At 42.5% G+C, this 15,849-nt stretch overlaps 1 protein-coding gene across 2 annotated transcripts in view; it reads right to left on the bottom strand.

The window, feature by feature from the left end:
- farp2 (FERM, RhoGEF and pleckstrin domain protein 2) overlaps nt 1-15,849 on the bottom strand; it is a 119,217-nt gene that overhangs the window by 89,736 nt on the left and 13,632 nt on the right. For both annotated transcript variants that reach the window (XM_084308859.1, XM_084308860.1), the window contains exons 3-5: nt 4,155-4,259; nt 961-1,003; nt 771-849 (exon numbers count right to left, since the gene is read on the bottom strand). In XM_084308859.1, coding sequence (XP_084164985.1) covers nt 771-849; nt 961-1,003; nt 4,155-4,259 — 227 coding nt within the window. The remainder of the gene's footprint in view (nt 1-770; nt 850-960; nt 1,004-4,154; nt 4,260-15,849) is intronic.

Raw genomic sequence — 15,849 nt, 5'->3', positions numbered from 1 at the left:
TAGCAACATCACTGCTGATGGCTAATAGAGATATCTGAATGGATAGCAGACATGTCAAGGACAATGTCCTTCTTCAGTGATATGGCTAGCTGAAGAAGAAGAAGGACATTGTCCGAAACATGTCTGCTATCCATTCAGGCTGCCATTAAAAACATTGAAACTGAGAGTGCTGGTCCGGCTACCCTACTTTTTGATATACTGAACTTTATGGGATTGCAGCACCCAGTGTGAGAACTTGTGAGCGCGGTCTAACTTGACTATAATAGAGATATCTACAATAAATCCTTTGTTCCAACTGTTGTTAAGGTCTTAAAAATAAACTAGAATCAGCACGGATCAGTCTATGATAGGGGGGGGGGCTCCCGAGACATGTATTGTTGTATGTATGTTTTTTATTGCAATGCCTTTTATGGGCGAAGGCACATTTTCACACTGTTGGACGATAAACCCTCCGTAATCTTCACACACAAAGAAGGTGATTTAAACGCCTTTTTAAATCAACATTGATGAATTTTTCCCCTTCATAATGTCGACAAAGGCCAAATGCTGATGTTGGCACATGAACGCCTTTAAACATTTCTGCGAGTAGAGGCATTATTTTTGTCTTGAAAATGAACCATGTCATCCTAAGTGGAGCTGAATGCAGCGTTTGTTCCCGTTTTCAGAGCAGAAACGCGGCTCTTCCTTTTTGGGAACATTTTATAAATGTTTTGTTCCTTCGGCCTGGCGATGCAGGCAGACTATCCACTGGGACAAAGGCGATCACTGACCTGGTGTATTCCTCCTGCAGCTGACCGGGGTCTGGAGGGAAGAACTTGACGGACAATCTAAACAGAGTATTCGTTGGCCCTGAAATATGCAAAATACAAGAGACAGGGGGGGGGGGGTTTACAATGACGAAACATCCCGCAATACTTTAATTTAGGTGGCACCTGTGTTCATATTCCGAGCAACACTTACGTCTCACTTGCCTTACAACAGGTTTCGTGGGCTCCAGCCATACCTGAAAGCAAAGAATCGTACAGTATTTACTGTCACGCACACATGATTCAGAAACCTCGACTGGCGAGTGGGTCTGCCAAGAGAAAAAAAAAGAAAAAAAATAGTGCATGACAGCAATTTGGGAGGAAAAACTGTGGGGGCGTGTGGTTTGCATGTGTTTGACAGTAGAGAGATGTGGCAACATAGTGGATAACGTTCAGCTAAGAAGCCTCTCACTCTAGAGGCACGCTCGTCGCTCGTACATATTTACATCTGGGCCTGATCGAGTGAGGAATGAACTAGGACCAGCTACATACATCGCGACACTGGGATTGTTGGCTGTCATTTGCCTAGATTTATCTGCATGACATGTCTCATACATACATATCATCATGCTTGTAGGTTATGATAAACTCATCAAGAATTGTATTAATTGTGAATCGAGGCCTAATGGATTTTCCCGTATAAAGCGCTACATTTTTAAATGATACATCATAATAAAGCCTATGTTGACGAGATAAATCCTTAATTTCGCACCCTAAATGGTCGCTACCGATTCACAAACTCCTGAATGACTCTGTAATAAAAAAGCAAACAAAGAAAAAACAACCCTATATATTTCAACTTCATGTAAAAATGGTCCCGAATACAGATAAAACGTACAGAATAGATTGCTTTGAATATGAACTCACTAGAGTTCAAAACGTTCTCTGAAAGGCCCGCTGGGTGTTGTAAAACAGACATCTGAAGTCTTTTTGGCTCGAAATAGCCACTGGCTGCTCCATCCTCTTTGAACTAACAGTCATAAATGTTGCACATCTGTACATCTATCCTTCACATAGCCTAATAAGCCTATGTACTCCATCACCTGTCTATCTCTCCTTCACATAGCCTATGTACTCCATCACCCGTCTATCACACCTTCACATAGCCTATCACCTGTCTATCACACCTTCACATAGCCTATGTACTCCATCACCTGTCTATCATTCCTTCACATAGCCTATGTACAATATAATCTGTCCATCACATAGCCTACATACAATATCATCAGTCCATCACATAGCCTACATACAATATCATCGGTTCATCACACCTTGAATGAATGAATGAACCAAACAATCATAGCAACAAATAAAAAAAAACATTAAAAAAAAGAATAAAAATAAGGAATTATAAACAAAAGGTCAAGAGCAATGTGTCCAAAAAAGGAGTAGAGGGAAGCTAAGCTTATTGATCCCTACCCCCTTACATTTATATTTGTTCTTCCATTAATTTTACTAGATATAACATAATTTAGTGTATTACAATATAGAATATACTTTTACTTATATTAAAAGATTACAAGAAAAAAAAACTTGATTCACTTGACAGTACAGCACTACATACACAATATAACATAACTTTGTTTATCCTCAAACAATACTAATTTCTGTATTTTTCCAATGTGTTTTTTTTTTTTTTTTTTTTTATCCACTTTTTCTCCCATTTTCTATATATTTTTCTCCCATCCCAATTTCGTATCATCCAACTCCCGTCACGAACGCCGTTTCTTGCCTCCCACAAGCCGGCTGCAATGTGGACTAAGTCATACATAGCACAAGTCCCCTCCGGTACTTGAGGTAACAGCAGTCGCATCTTTTCACCTGCGCAGCTCGATCTCTCAGTGGCGAGGAGTAACGCGTGGGAGGCTCACGCTGCCCCCGACACTTCCTGATTCTACTGCGCAGGCGCACCAACCGACCTGTAGGAGTCGCTGTCCACAACGCCCGATCCCCACCCATCAGTTTCCCACCCTCTAATACGGCCAATGTGTATTAGTATGAACGACCAGCTAAACTGAAAGCAATGTGGAGCGCTGGGCTCGAACAGGCAAGCCCAGCGTCTCTGTCATTCATGGCGAGCGCCTTGCCCACTACGCCACATAGCCGCCCCCCCAATGTGTATTTTTTTAGCTGCTTTTTAAATTGTGCCACATGTTTACTCTGTTTGATGTATTCGGGTAAATTATTCCACAACTTCACTCCACACACCGATATGCACATGCTTTTCAGCGTGGTGTTTACCATTGGTTGTTTAAGATTCCCTCTCCCTCTTAAGTTATATTCTCCTTCCCTGTCTCTGAACCATTTTTGAATGTTGCCTGGGATTAGTTTATATCTGGCTTTGTATACAATGAGGGCAGTTTTGTAATCCACTAGGTCCATAAATGTCAATGCTTGTAGCTTTATAAATAAGTTATTGGTGTGTTCATAATATCCTACATTGTTGATTATTCTTATTGCTTTTTTTGCATGGTGCATATTGGCTGTAGAGTGCTTTTGTAGGTATTACCCCACACCTCCGCACAGTAGCTCATATATGGTAGGAAGAGTGTACATACAGTACAGTGTATACAGTGTTTTTTGGTTTAGAATGTGTTTGATCTTGCATAGAACACCAACACTCTGTGCCAATTTAGTCCTGACATATTTGATATGAGGTTTCCAGTTGAGTTTGTGGTCTATTATCACACCCAGAAATGTATTCTCAAATACCCTCTCCAGTTTAATACTATCAATCATTAGTTCCACCGGTGTATTTACTTGTATATCACGTTTACCAAATATCATGAATTTTATTTATTTTTATATTTAATGATAATTTATTTACATCAAACCACACTTTCAGCTTGGTTATCTCAGCTGCGACATTCTTTAAAAGCATTTGGAGGTTCTCTCCCTCACAGAAGACATTTGTATAGTCAGCAAAAATTAAATGTTTCAATATTTTAGACGCATTACCTATATCATTTACCTTCACAGTCTACATAAATATCATCCATCCATCACTCCTTCATATAGCCTACATACACCATCATCTGTCCATCACTCCTTCATATAGCCTACAATACATACTCCATCGTCTATTCATCTGTCCATCTGGCCATCACATACACTTTCTAGATCTCTAGGTACATGTCAAAACCCTTTATTTATTGATTGATTTTATTTGGGCACTTGCTCGAAAAATTAAATAAAGAAAATACTCCTTAGGGAGTGTATAGCACTCGAGATCCAGCTGGAGAAAACACCACCTTATAAAGACACGTGACACGCTACGCTGAGTTCTAACACCAGAATACAGATGGTTTGGTCCCATTCGCACATAGAACGCAGGAAACGGTTACGTACCCAGTTCATTTGCATGTTCTGAAACTCGAGGCCAAAGTAATCGCTCTCTATGAGGTTGGTCCTCTGGAACACGTCAAAGAGAAAAGCCTGTGCATCAGCTTTGGGCTAAAGGAAAGGAAAGAAGATCAGATGAGCAAAAAGGGTTATCAGTATGATTTTCTTCAAGAGTGCCAAATGTTAAAAGGCTACTGACATCACTAAAAACATCAATGGTAGGGAGGAAAAGTAGAAATGGAGGAGAAAAAAAACATTAGCATAAACTTTCTTCTGAAACCAAACTATTTCAGGTGCTTTGCATTCTAAATTAACTGCAGGACTGTAGTCATTTGGAACTAGGGCTGCAACGATTAGTCGACATAATCGACGACGTCGATTATAAAAAAATCGTCGACGAGGAATTGTTGCGTCGATTAGTCATTTAAAAAAATATATATATATTATAATTTTTTATTTTTTTTAATTTGCACTACCTATCTTTGTGAAAGTGGCTTCTCAGCTCTGGTCCAGCCAGCTGAAGACTTCTTAGCTTAACATAACAGACCGACAGTAAGTTTGGGGGAACTAATGGGATAACTGGGGATGTTGTTTGGTCCTGACAAGAGTCTCAAAGCAACTCTGAGGTCATGCTCAATGTCCAATCTGTTCCTCTGCTCTGTCTTCAGCTGGACCAGAGCTGAGAAGCCACTTTCACAAAGATAGGTAGTGCAAAAAAAAATAAAAAATTATATTATATATATATACCGGTATATATATTTTTTTATATATAATTGTTTTTCGTTTAGTAGACTAATCGAAAAAATAATCGACAGATTAGTCGACAACCAAAATAGTCATTAGTTGCAGCCCCATTTGGAACCAAGACAACAGATTACTATTAATTAATACACTTGGACCAACACATAGCAGTAGGATTAAGGAGGTCCTACCAGAAAAAATAAGATTCTAATTTGAAAGGATCTTTAGCCGAGAGAAAACTTTGCTTGCTTATTGTTTTTGCTTTGTTTGTTTGTACGACAGTATTGTTTGTAAGACATTATTGCTTGTAAGACAGTATTGCGTGTAAGATAGTATTGTTTGTACAACAGTATTTTTTGTTCATTTATAATTTTTTCACTTTTCATGTTTGGGGATGTGAGGGGGGGCGGGTGTCCTGGGTTTGGGGTGGGGTCTTGGGTGTGGAGGTGGTTGAGCTTGGGCAGTGGGGGGATGGGGGAGGGCAGGAGTGTTGTGGGTCTGTAATATGTTGAATTTTCTGTAATTATTTTGCAATGTAAATTGAAGAACAAGAAATACCCTTTATTACAAAGAATGGATTCTGTTCTGAAGCATTAACATTTATAAACATGTGAAATACAAGTGTTGTTGATAAACTGTTGTCAGTTGTCACTGAAAAAATGTATTCTCTTGGGCCGGGTTAAGGGTGAGTCATTCATTCGTCCACAATAAAAAAAAAACGAAACATTTACTTTACATCCCTGCGGTTGAGTTGAACGATCGGTACGTCAGGTGGGGAAGGTTTGTGGTTCCTGTAAATGATCCAATTCACTGTTTTGGAAACACTGTCCCGTCTGATGGCAGACAGTGTACATTACCGCTATGGAGGCACGTCATTTGCTTGCTTTGGATGAGCGGAGCTGGCGAGGCGGACGAGAGATGTGACGGGGGGTTCCTTCAACGTACACAGGACCTACAGAGGACCGCACTCCCCGAAGAGCGACGGGGAGAGCGATGGTTCAGAGCGTTTACCTTCACAACGCTCTGGGGTTTGTTTTCACTAAACGAAGGACTAATTACTATGTACCGAGAACACACAGCCCCTGAGGTTTGGAACCCGAGCCTGTGACTTTTTTTGAGAAAATTATAGGAGCAAAACATCTGGTTGTAATGTAAAATTGTATTTTTAAAAAACAACCTTATAAAAAGAAAATGGGTTTTGCACTGAGAAGAGCCCGGCGTTACAACTCTGCAGAGGAGAGCGGCAAAGGGGATGTACTACATGTGCACACGTGTCCTTATAACCAAATGATGGGGTCAAACCCCGCCCCCCCCAATGACACAACTTCCCGGAATTCCCAGAACACAGTGAGGATCAAGCTTGTGGCTTTCCCGTGCAGTGTTTGATTTCTGATCCCCATCATCTAACAAAAACTGGTGTTAAATAAGTTATCCGTATGCGTTATCTTTGACAACAGGCCAAAAAAACCACACCCACCACACACAGCCACCAACTCGCTGCGTCAGAATGCTCTGGTGGTGGCAGACGGTCTGGAGCAGTTTAGAGGTGATGTGCCACAGAACCTGATACGCAACATGCCAGGACGCAGAACGCACGGCGCACACGCTTTTGCGACGGCGTCCGCATCGTCGAGGCTGTTTTCTTGTAGTGTAGCGGGACATGGACTCCGGAGAAATACACTAGGGGAGGTTCAGTCGCAGTGACTCTAGTATACGTTCAGAAACTGTTGCTCGGTAGGCGTCTGCTTCAGCGCCAACATATGCCTCTCGCATCTGGCCATTCTGCTCCTGCTTCCCATCTGTTTTAGGGGTCAGTTCGCATTCCTTGGTGGGAGCTGGCAACAACCAATTCTACATAGGATCAACGTCATTAAATAGTGAGCTCTGTACTGAGACAGGCAATCAGTGCTGGAGCCGTTATTTTTTACTTAACAGAAGAAGGCTTAAAGGGGCACTTTGCCAAAAAAACAATGCAGATTTATTTTGCACATAATCTCACACACACATTCAAAAACTATTTCACACAAACATTTATTTAGTTTGACAGTTATTGAGAGTGAAGGAGTTTGGATATGACCACCACCAGTGATGTCATCTGGGACATTAAATCCACGTGTTGTCTTAATTACAGCGCAATGAAATGATAGGGTAGCAGTCTCTATAAGACAAGGTATTGCTATTCTTTCATCTACATCAGCGGTTCCCAAACTTTTTTGGCCGTGCACCCCCCTGTCACCTCCCGACCTAGCTGACGCACCCCCCAATGGGTTTCTGTTAAAAAACTGTTGCTGGTCTCCATGCACAGATGAAGCACACCTGTGTCAGACACGCCTGAGACATTATTGTTTATCATTATTATTAAAACGTACGTTTTTTATTAAAACTTTTCTTGAATTTCATGATTTACACAGTGAAAATCCCCATTTGAAATAATGTATATTAGTTATATTTATTATGCATAAAAAATATATTGTTTGGTTCCTGTTGGTTGTCAGTTAAGGCCATGAGTAGGTAGGGAATTTATTTTATTTTATCTCTTCCCACGGCGACTATGGATAGGGAATTTCTTTATTTAATTAAAATGTTCACGACAACATGGATGCATGTACTCTGCCAGCATGTTTAATATCCATAATACTAAAGGTTTGACTAAGATTTTTATGAAATTTTATTGTAAAATATTTTTTTTTACCACCATTAGCCTTTTCATGTCACGCACCACCTAGAGGGCGCTCGCGCACCACAAGGGGTGCGCGCACCACAATTTTGGGAACCACTGATCTACATCATTTCACGGTGCCGTAATTAACACAACACAAGGATTCAATGTCCCTGATGACATCACTGGTGGCCATATTCAAACTAATTTACTCTCAATTTTTAATTAATTAAATGAATGTACAAAACTTTTGTGCAAAAATAAATCAGCATTGTTTTTGGTGAAGTGCCCCTTTAACCGATTCGGGGCCAACCACGACGTGATTGGGAGCCAGCGCTTGACGGCCAACCACGTATATACGTGTTAAGCTTGTTTTTGTTTTTATTCCATTTTAATATCCCGGATGTTGTCACGGAGCTGTATTTTGGCTGGAAAAGGCATATTGGGACTCCGGAAGTGCAGTACCGGCCAGCTCCTGGTATTGGCGCCGTCTCGAGAATGCAGTTTCCCCTGTTGCAGACCGGGTGTCACTTTTTTTTCGCTCCGGGTTAGCTTTTCTGTTAGCCTAAAGCTATGGCTTCACCAGATCGCCTGGAATACTTTTTGCGACGCCGAATTCAGTATGCAGTAAAGGAATATAGCATCAGCCAATGGACATATCCATCTACCAGATGGCGATCAAATAACTGGACAATTCTGGGCGGCTAAGTGGCGCAGTGGGCAAGGCGCTCGCCACTAACGCAGGAGATGCTGGGTTTGAGCCCAGCTCTCTGCGTTGCTTCCGACTTGGCTGGTCGCTCATACTAATACAATTGGCAGTATTAGGGGGTGGGAAAGCTGGTGGGTGGGGATCGGACGTTGTGGACAGCGACTCCTACAGGTCGGTTGGTGCGCCTGTGCAGCAGAATCAGGAAGCGACGGGGGCGGCGTGCCCTCCAAACGCAGACCCCCGACGCTGAGAGATCGCGCTGTGCAGGTGAAAAGATGCGACTGCTGCTTCCTCGAGTACCGGAGCCTCCGGAGGGGACACGTGATGCAAAGCTTAGTCCACATTGCAGCCGGCTTGATTCAAAGTGCCTAAATTTTTTTTTTTTTTTTTTTATCCACTTTTTCTCCCATTTTCTATATTTTCTCCCATCCCAATTTCGTATCATCCAATTCAACCCTCCCCTGTCACGAACGCTGTTTCTTGCCTCCCACAAGCCGGCTGCAATGTGGACTAAGTCATACATAGCACAAGTCCCCTCCGGTACTTGAGGTAACAGCAGTCGCATCTTTTCACCTGCGCAGCTCGATCTCTCAGTGGCGAGGAGTAACGCGTGGGAGGCTCACGCTGCCCCCGACACTTCCTGATTCTACTGCGCAGGCGCACCAACCGACCTGTAGGAGTCGCTGTCCACAACGCCCGATCCCCACCCTTCAGTTTCCCTCCCCGTAATACGGCCAATGTGTATTACTGTGGACGACCAGCTAAACTGAAAGCAATGTGGAGCGCTGGGATCGAACAGGCGATCCCAGCGTCTCCGCATTCGTGGCGAGCGCCTTGCCCACTACGCCACGTAGCCGCCCTAAAGTGCCTAAAATTTTTTATATTTTATCATATAAATTAGCAAACAACTCTCCCCTCCTCCGAAACTGCACCTTTAATTCACCCATAATGCAATTTGATAGGCATAGGCCAGGCCGGCTGCCTGTAGCTGTTCCGCAACCGTTGCTATTTCCGGGGTAGGCCTGATTGGCCCCGACAGGCACGTGACCCGCCGCGGCCACGCCCCGCGGCAGCCCCAGCGGCAAGCGCGCTACTGCTGGAGTTCGCTTCGCCTTTCACATCGCTGCCGTTGGCGAAAGCAGGATGAGAGGCGAGAGCGTAGATTTAGCTGTGTATCATTTAATCATTTAACATTTGAAAGGCATACATTGTTGTCATACAGAAGTACAGAATACTTTTATCCAAAATGCTTCTTACTGTTACACTGTTAGAGACTGTGCTAGACAAATGAATGACTAATTCGGTCAGAAATAACGTAACTAATAACGTTAGTAAGCACTGCTTATATGCTTATTATGTCTGCGGGGTACAGTAAACGTTTCTCCCGGTACATTCTGAAGAGCACACCGCTGTATGTTGGAGAACCAGCGGTCTTCCGAAGTTCCGCTCCTCCTCACTCGAGTGAGTAGACGCGAGCAGGAAGGAGCTGGGAGTCCTTCCAATCGGAATATGTTGTTTCTTTACATATATGTTGGATTATGAATATGTCTTTATAGCTACAAATGAATGACTAATTCGGTCAGAAAGCAGTAACACAACAGTTGCAATGTTGTGTTACTGCTGTTCTCGGCATAAGCCCCTATAAGACCGTCACCAGAGCTCAGCGATGCCGCTCGCGTGAGCATATTCTCCCCGCTATTTTATTTCATACAACATTGTATGCCTTTCAAATGTTAAATGATAAATGATTGCATGACTGCCGACTGCGGCGCGACGCTGTACATATGTCTCGATACTATTTTATTTCATACAACAATGTATGTCTTTCAAATGTTAAATGATAAATGACTGCATGACTGCCGACTGCGGCGCGATTATTATGACTGATGACTGACTGCGATGTGAAAGGCACCGCAAACTCCTTCCTAATGCCGTGGGGTGTGGCCGCAGCGGGTCACGTGCCTGTCGGGGCCAATCAGGCCTACCCCGGAAATAGCAACGGTTGCGGAACTTGCGGAACAGCTACAGGCAGACCGCCTAGGCCAACATGGTTAGCTTAGCTAGTAGTGGTGTACAACAGTGAGAGAATAGATTATATATAGATTCAAATATTTTATTGACTATACTTATTGTAACATAATATATTCGATAGGGCATACAGACCCTCATCTGCACCTTTGTTTACACCATTTATTTTTCTCATTATTTTATATTCAGATCTAATTATATTGCCTATATTTATATCTTTCTACTATTAACCTGCCCCCCCTCCCCCCCATGCTGCTATGACACCTGCATTTCCCCAAGGGGATCAATAAAAGGACTATCTTATCTTATATATATTATATACCCCTACTTCTTTAACAGCACACAACTGCCTCCTCCTAATTACAATTAAAATATATAGGTTACGATGTCGAGAGCCTAGTAAACCCACCTCCAGCGCTACAACTGCAGCGCCACTGTTTGCTAGCTTTCAACTTGCATGTTACCGTTACATGTTACAAACAGTTAAACTGAGTTTTTCCCCTCAAGTCGTTTTAAGCAAACTGCTTCGGGTGTCGAGTGTTGTAATGTAAATGTGTTGTGTTCCAGAAGCCCCTCCCTTGTGGTACTTGTTAACCTGGCAACAGGAATGTAGCACCATTCAGAAAACTCCAGTCTTGGTGTTAAATAAAACAGAGTCTGCACCCCTGGGCCATACAGAATCAGCTTTCACAATCTGAAGCACAAATTAAATATATATATTTTTTTAAATAGTAATCTAATTGCTCCCAGGCAGAAAAAGCACATAGTATTGCCTACTTCAATACGTTCAAATTCGCCCTTTTAGATTCCTCGCACAAAAGCATCCAGTGTAGTGGTTGTGGACAAAAAAACAACACACTAAAGCAATAGGACTTCCTCATTCTATATTTACCCTACGTTTAACTGGAACGCCACCACGATGCAAAAAACCTGGGCAAATAATTAGCCTACCCTACAAATAACCTCCTTAGTCTTTGGCCAAGCCATGGCTATCAGTGAGTCCAATCAGTTCAACTTTGTTCCAGGAAGCAGATGGAAATCGACTTCTGCAAACCTGGCAAAAATATGCTTTAAAAAATAATTTAATTAGACAAGAAATATAGCCAGTCTTGAATTTACAACACAGAATTGAGAGCACATTTTGGATTTAGGGCCATTTAATTTACAAAAAGATACAAAGCGTAGCCGAATCAGGATTCTCCTTTTAAATTCAGTCATTTCCTTTGAAACAGATGTGTATTTCAACGGGAGGGGGGTCAGTGTTGCCAGATGAAAAATGTTAAATTATCATCCCAGAGGCTTAAAAAGATCATTTTGAGGGAAATGATCATTTGCAAGTCGTAACAAAGAGAACAAATAGACGTAAATGTGTAATTTCAGAGAACACGTATTTATGGCTGTTCCCAACACAATGACTCTGCCCTCCTCTTCACCTCTCCGCTGTTCTCACCTTCCTGGAAGTAAGAGTACGCTAGTATCTCTTGTACAAACTCTTTTCAAATTAACCTGCCAATGCTCGGTTTGATGATGAATTGAGTCCTGTCTGTGAAAACAAAGCCTTTCAAGAGTATTTACTATTTAGAGAAGTCCGATTGGCATTAAATGGAGCATGTCTGTGATAACGATGACAGTCAATTGATTGTACATCGTACAGAGGGCAAATGTATTGTACAAATACGATAATTATCATACACCTGGCAAGTGCCAACCCTGGTCAGAGAGTGCAGGGTCAGTGATTCACTATGTAGGGTTCACTCTGTGTTTTGCTCAAGGACACTTCGGACAGGTATGGGACGGGTAACAACATGTGACCTTCTGGTTACAGTCTTTCTATGCCAACAGAGTCAGCCCAACCCCAGCTGTTACACAGTTCAAACTCAAGACAGAAACGAGATAAAAAGGCAGCACAGGTTTGTTTTTATACACACACACTTATAACCATGTCCTGCAACTGCAACTAGGAAATATTAGCCTTAGCAGGGGAGACGTACACTCCTCTTCCTTGCAGTATAAAGACAAGACACAATGCCTAAGAATGGTGTGCTGGAGACCCTACTAAGCAGGTAAATGTGTGGAACTGAAGTTTGCCACTAGGGTTGGGTACCGTTCACATTTGAACCGATACCGGTACCTGTGAATCGATACCCAGTGTTTCCCCTACCATTGCCTTGGCGGGGCGGCCCGCCCCACTAACGGGACCCCCCGCCCCCCCTGCAAAAATGCTTTAATCACAGTAACGTTGACGGCGAGCTAGCTAAATTATACATACATTGGTTTTCATATAAATCAATCAATTCACTAAGACTTTAAAACGGTGGTGCGGCACGGTCTACGGAGACGCAGAAAAAAACCTACCAAATCCATTCAGAGAAAATCCTGTGGGAAACACTGTCCCTGTATTGTAAATAGTTCATATGTGTGTTGTCACTACTGTATGTAAAATTGTATATAAGTTAATTTATGTGTTAATATTTATTTACCTAATTTATGCAATCGTTCATTTCAGCTCAGTGTAGAGAAATGCACCGATACTAACAACCGCCTTACTGCGCGTGTCTATGATGACACTGTTGACACCACGTATTGGTGACACACTCGCCCCGCGACAACACTAGTAGTTTTGGGGGGCCTACCACCCGCCCTGAAAAAAATCCTAGGGGAAACACTGATACCGGTACCCAACGGTACCTTTTTATGTACTTTAGTCTCTAAAAAGGTTATCTACCTACCTCAGTTGTAAAAAAAGAAATTCCAAACTTAAAATTATCATTATTATTTATTTAGAACAATTAGTTAATATATGTATATATACACACACATGCATATCTTTAAATAAAAAATAGAATGCAAATATTGTAGCGAGCGTTGTCTGCATCTAGCTTTGTAAAGTGTAACCACCGTTTTCGGCTTGCCATTGTCCCGACTGCTTTGTTGTTGTTGAATCAAGCCAGATCCTAGGTAAGCGTGTATTGTGCGCATGAACGTTGACGTGCGGCACACTTCATAGGTTTCGTTTCGCGGTAAACAAAACATTGACGTCAACGGACTTAATGTGGCACCGGTGGATCTCACGTGAATTGGTACTCCGTAGTACAGACTTGATTCGGTCAATACCCTTAAAAGTACCGGATTCGGTACCCATTCCTATTTGCCACACAAACTACCACACTCCCATCCAACAGCACTTGTCTTGCACACCAGTTACGCCAAAGTGACAATACACACATGTTCTCGGCCAACTCGTGGTGTGTGTGTGGGGTGGGGGGGGGGGGGGTTGGGGGAGAGAGAGAACGTCTCATCTCGTAGCACCGTCACGGAGGCAGGTTAGTGGGTCATCCAATCAAGCTCGGAGAGAAGCGGGGGATTATGGCAAGCAGATGTTTCTCTGGCAGGCAAATCTTCCCCCGTGTTTACAGAGAGGACTACCAGAGCATGGGCCTGGCTTTGAAAAACAACCAGCTATGTGTGAAAACAACTCTGCATGCCTAGGAACTGATGAAAAAAAATAAGAAAAAAGCGTGTAATCGCAATAGCTGCAACCGCAGATTCTTGCGCGTCGATCGGCCGGCCTGTCGAGCCGCTGGTCGCAGCGGGGGAGCTCTGAGGTAACATCCTTCCCGACGCTGTGCGGTTGCGTCGGGGGCTTGTGTTTTTGGCAACCGTTGGGGGGTGCATTGTTTTTGATCTTCGCACCAGGCTGAGCTTTGCCGTGCAACATACGTTTTTAAAACGCTGTAAACACAGCGGCCACTTTCATTTAAGTGTCCTCCCCAAATTCAAAAGGGATTCGATTATCGCGGCTTAATAGCGACTTCCAATCAGAGATCGTCGGCGTTGTTTTGGACCGTGTGTGTGTTAGGGCTGACCCCTATTAGTCGATTAATGTCGGTCATAGTCCTGTGATTTATTGTGGATTTCTAGTTGTTAAAAATAAAAATGAGCCGTAGTCGACTGGCCAACCTCTTAGTCGAATATATATAAAAAAAAATATATATATATATATATTTATTTTTTTATCATTCTTTCCAAAAGAAAAGAGGCCTAGAAGCGTGGCTAACGCTAATGGCACGCATACCAGAGGCTAACTGCCTACGAAAACAGGCACAGAGGCACTGAAAGAGGATTTCACCAATCTAATGAACACACTAGACTAGACAAATATCAAGATGTATCCATCAGTGGACCAATTGCATGCTTTTGCAGAGGACAAGAAGCCTTCAGTCGACTCCGTCAGACATTAAGCACCACCCACAGCCCAAATGGAATGATAAAAAAGTTAAAAAAAAAATTTAATTAAAAAATATATATATTATACTTATTTTTATTTTATTTTTTAAATCGGCCAATAGTCGACTAACGGCAAATTTTGGCCAATCATAGTCGACCATCCAAATCCTTAGTCGGGGATAGCCCTAGTGTGTGTATAAGACACCCTTTGACAGCTGGCCAGACGCTAGGCGATAATCAGGATCAGGTGTTCAAGGTGTGCCTTCTATTCCACTACAGCTATGCAGTGTCACTTTAAAAACGACGGCCTGGTGTACTTCAGTGTTTCACTTGCGTGATCAGAGTGTGGTGTTCTACTAACTAGTCTAAACTAGTCCTCCTAGACCGGCTATAACAGCCAGTCAGCCACTATTCCATTATTAACAAGGGCCACTTTTAACCCTTCTGAGGTGCATGATGATCACACAGACAGGTTACAATTTTGAAAACTTAACATTCTAATGATGATGTCACAACGGCCACTGACCATTGGAATTCTATAGTTCTAGTATGGCAAGATAGAATTGTTTGGAAACTTAACTCACACCTCAAGGGTTAATTGCAACATATAGTTGCATGCAAGATGGCCTGCCAGGGCCCTCGGTTTGTCCGAGGGAAGAAACGGTTGTGATTGGAGGATCAAAAAAAGAGGGCGGGGTTCGAGATAGTCAATTAGGAGCGTGAGCGTGCTACTGACCTGACGCTTTGGACTGGTGATATTGTGGGAATCCCTTTTCTTGAGAATCACATGTTGCACAAGCAGCACATGCCGATTCCTAGTGCTGACAAACAATATATGGATTTACATCAGCCTAGTGTGAACATCTCCATTACTGAAATCGAGTGTACACACACACACAATCACATAGTACCGGTGTGTCTGGTGACGAGAAAAGAATGACCTGGCTAACGGCTAAAAATGTCAAGCAATCCCTTTAGCCTCGTTAAAGCTGGAGTTTTGGGATAGCGATTTAAACAGGGTTCCCACAGACTTGCAAAATGAAATTAAAGGACTTTTAAGTACTTTTCCAAGCACTATTTTTCATTCACTCGAAGGATACAATTCACTTTTAAATACTGTTTTAAGCATCTTCTTGCTCTAGCTGGCAAGCAGGCCATCACATGCGAATAAATGAGGAAAAGCAGTTGGAGCACACGAGACACTGGAGACAGCGACTAGTCCGATTTTATTAAAACAAAAAATACGATTTCTTGATTCAGAACAATTTGATCATGGATGAACAAAACATTCAATGCGAATGGTTGATTTTAATTTCAAGGATTTTTTTTTTTTTTTT

The sequence above is a fragment of the Notolepis coatsorum genome, assembly GCF_963971535.1.
Source record: "Notolepis coatsorum genome assembly, chromosome: 2".
Lineage (NCBI taxonomy): Eukaryota > Metazoa > Chordata > Actinopteri > Aulopiformes > Paralepididae > Notolepis > Notolepis coatsorum.
This window is presented reverse-complemented; position numbering and strand designations above follow the sequence as displayed.